This window comes from Saccostrea cucullata, unplaced genomic scaffold, assembly GCF_032062105.1.
Source record: "Saccostrea cucullata isolate Sc308-1 unplaced genomic scaffold, CSIRO_AGI_Scuc_v1 ctg824, whole genome shotgun sequence".
Classification (NCBI taxonomy): domain Eukaryota; kingdom Metazoa; phylum Mollusca; class Bivalvia; order Ostreida; family Ostreidae; genus Saccostrea; species Saccostrea cuccullata.
This window is the reverse complement of record NW_026923345.1, coordinates 4,503-6,858: the sequence shown is the minus strand read 5'-3', so window position 1 is coordinate 6,858 and position 2,356 is coordinate 4,503. Positions and strand designations below refer to the sequence as shown.

General features: G+C 37.6%; 1 protein-coding gene across 1 annotated transcript; it reads right to left on the bottom strand.

The window, feature by feature from the left end:
- Window positions 1-298: 298 nt before the first annotated feature.
- LOC134263783 (uncharacterized) lies at window positions 299-1,510 on the bottom strand. The gene is made up of 4 exons (XM_062746161.1): window positions 1,462-1,510; window positions 856-1,356; window positions 472-591; window positions 299-318 (listed from the first exon to the last, which is right to left on the bottom strand). Exons 1-4 carry the CDS (start codon window positions 1,508-1,510, stop codon window positions 299-301), a joined length of 690 nt encoding a protein of 229 aa, XP_062602145.1.
- Between the last annotated feature and the right edge of the window lie 846 nt (window positions 1,511-2,356).

Here is a 2,356-nt window from a genome sequence, read left to right as displayed (position 1 = left end):
CATAATATAGGGTAATATAAAGTCATTAACATGCAATAAATGTTCGTGCCAGAACACAATTTTTTGGTAAACAGAACAATAAAGTTCATAATACTTGCTATTTCACAAGTTTAAATTGTTTTTGGAGAACTGGGGTATTGCAATATATAATCTTGACAATACAAAAGTTAAATAACAGGATATACCTTTTATTTGCGAAATTAAAATAACATCATTCAACAAAAACACAAAAAAATGAGAACTGTGTGACTGGATTTGTACTGGGCAGGTTATGTAAAGCTTACTAATGGTGAACTTCTTAATAATATGTCTTGACAGCTGGAAAACAAAGCAAAAAAAACATAATTAAAAATTGATACATTGAAAATACATATTTCCATGATATTTTACAAATTGCCACGCTCATTATAACTTTTGAAAAAAAACTGAAATCTGATACAAAGATCTTGCGAGACATTTCATTTTACTTACATTTTCCAAATCCGCCAAATCCGCCTCCGTATCCGCCACCGTATCCACCGCCATATCCGCCTCCGTATCCACCGCCATATCCGCCTCCGTATCCACCTCCGTATCCTCCACCGTATCCACCTGTTGAAAGTCGTATCCAATACAAAAGTTAAATAACAGGATATACCTTTTATTTGCCAAAAACACAAAAAAATGTGTGTGATCCTCCGTATCCGCCTTGAAAATACATATTTCCATGATATTTTACAAATTGCCACGCTCATTATAACTTTTGAAAAAAAACTGAAATCTGATACAAAGATCTTGCGAAACATTTCATATCCGCCTCCGTATCCGCCACCACCTCCGTAACCTCCCCACCGCCATATCCGCCTCCGTATCCACCTCCGTATCCTCCACCGTATCCACCTCCGTATCCGCCACCGTATCCTCCGTATCCGCCTCCGTATCCACCTCCGTAACCTCCCTTTCCTCCAAATCCACCACCATAGCCTCCGTATCCACCTCCGTATCCGCCACCATATCCTCCGTATCCACCTCCGTAACCTCCCTTTCCTCCTCCGTATCCACCACCATATCCTCCGTATCCACCTCCGTAACCTCCCTTTCCTCCTCCATATCCACCACCATATCCTCCGTATCCACCTCCGTAACCTCCCTTTCCTCCTCCGTATCCACCATATCCTCCGTATCCACCTCCGTATCCACCTCCGTAACCTCCCTTTCCTCCAAATCCACCACCATAGCCTCCATATCCTCCTCCGTATCCACCACCGTATCCTCCTTTTCCTCCTATGAAGATGATTCCACCGCCATATCCCCCTTTACCACCTCCGTATCCACCTCCGTATCCTCCTCCGTATCCGCCTCCGTATCCCCCTTTTCCTCCGAATCCGCCTCCGAATCCGCCTTTTCCATATCCGCCTCCATAACCACCTCTACCACCACCCCATCCGCCTCTGCCGCCGCCTCTCTTGCCACCGTAGTAACCATAAGCGAATGTGCAGCAAACAAGCGAAAGAAGGATTAACAAACGCATGATGGCAATCTATCTGGAAAAAAAAGTGGCGATTAATGAGAGATTTCATCTTCATAAAGAAGATTAAATGGAAATGAAAAAAAAATAATAATGAATATACAGAACGTTTAACACTTAAAGATCAATAGTCTTTTCTCACAAATATAATTATAGAAATAACCATAGGGCATCTTTAAAAAAGAATTTTGGTTGACCTCGGCTAAATATGCCCCAACTAAATTTTTTAACCTCCAAGAACATTTATTTCATTTCGGATGAAAATTTTCAAAAAAACTTCAAGAAATCTAGAAAATTCAGCATTGATGTTGAAATTTTCTAGAATTTTTTTTTATCGTACCTACGATCCAATTTCATCAAGAGTCAGAAAAGGGCCAAAAAATTATTTTAAAGTTGGCCAAGCAAATAAAAACTTTTACATTTGATATTTTAAAAGTTTGTGAACATGATAATAAATTCATTATATTATCGTAAATATTATAAATAATATAATCTTGACTACTGTTTATAACAATTCAAGATTTATGGAAATAGGAATATTTCAAAGTGAAAACAAACATACAAATAAATGTTTTTTAGTAAAAATAATAGAAAGTTGAAAAAAAAAATAAGAAGAAAGGACATCGCCTGTTCTGAAGGTCATTTTCATATATCAAGATAAAATTGCTAGAAATGACCTTTTTATTGACTACTTATTCAGAAATTGGCTATAAGCCCCACGCACTCTCTTGATTTATTAATACTGGTAATGAAATAAAGTCCATGAGATAATCTTATGCACAGCCACTAAAGAATAGCAAAAAAATTTTTTAAAATACTATTGAATACATATTTTACTTTCTCTTTTCT

Bases quoted from the DNA above. Each gene is read 5' to 3' on its own strand.
- LOC134263783 (XM_062746161.1), bottom strand. From the start codon at position 1,510: ATGCGTTTGTTAATCCTTCTTTCGCTTGTTTGCTGCACATTCGCTTAT. The intron at 1,357-1,461 runs GTTACTACGGTG...GCGGATTCGGAG, and splicing joins TTGCTGCACATTCGCTTATG to GAAAAGGGGGATACGGAGGC. The intron at 592-855 runs GTGGATACGGAG...GACTTTCAACAG, and splicing joins ATACGGTGGAGGATACGGAG to GTGGATACGGTGGAGGATAC.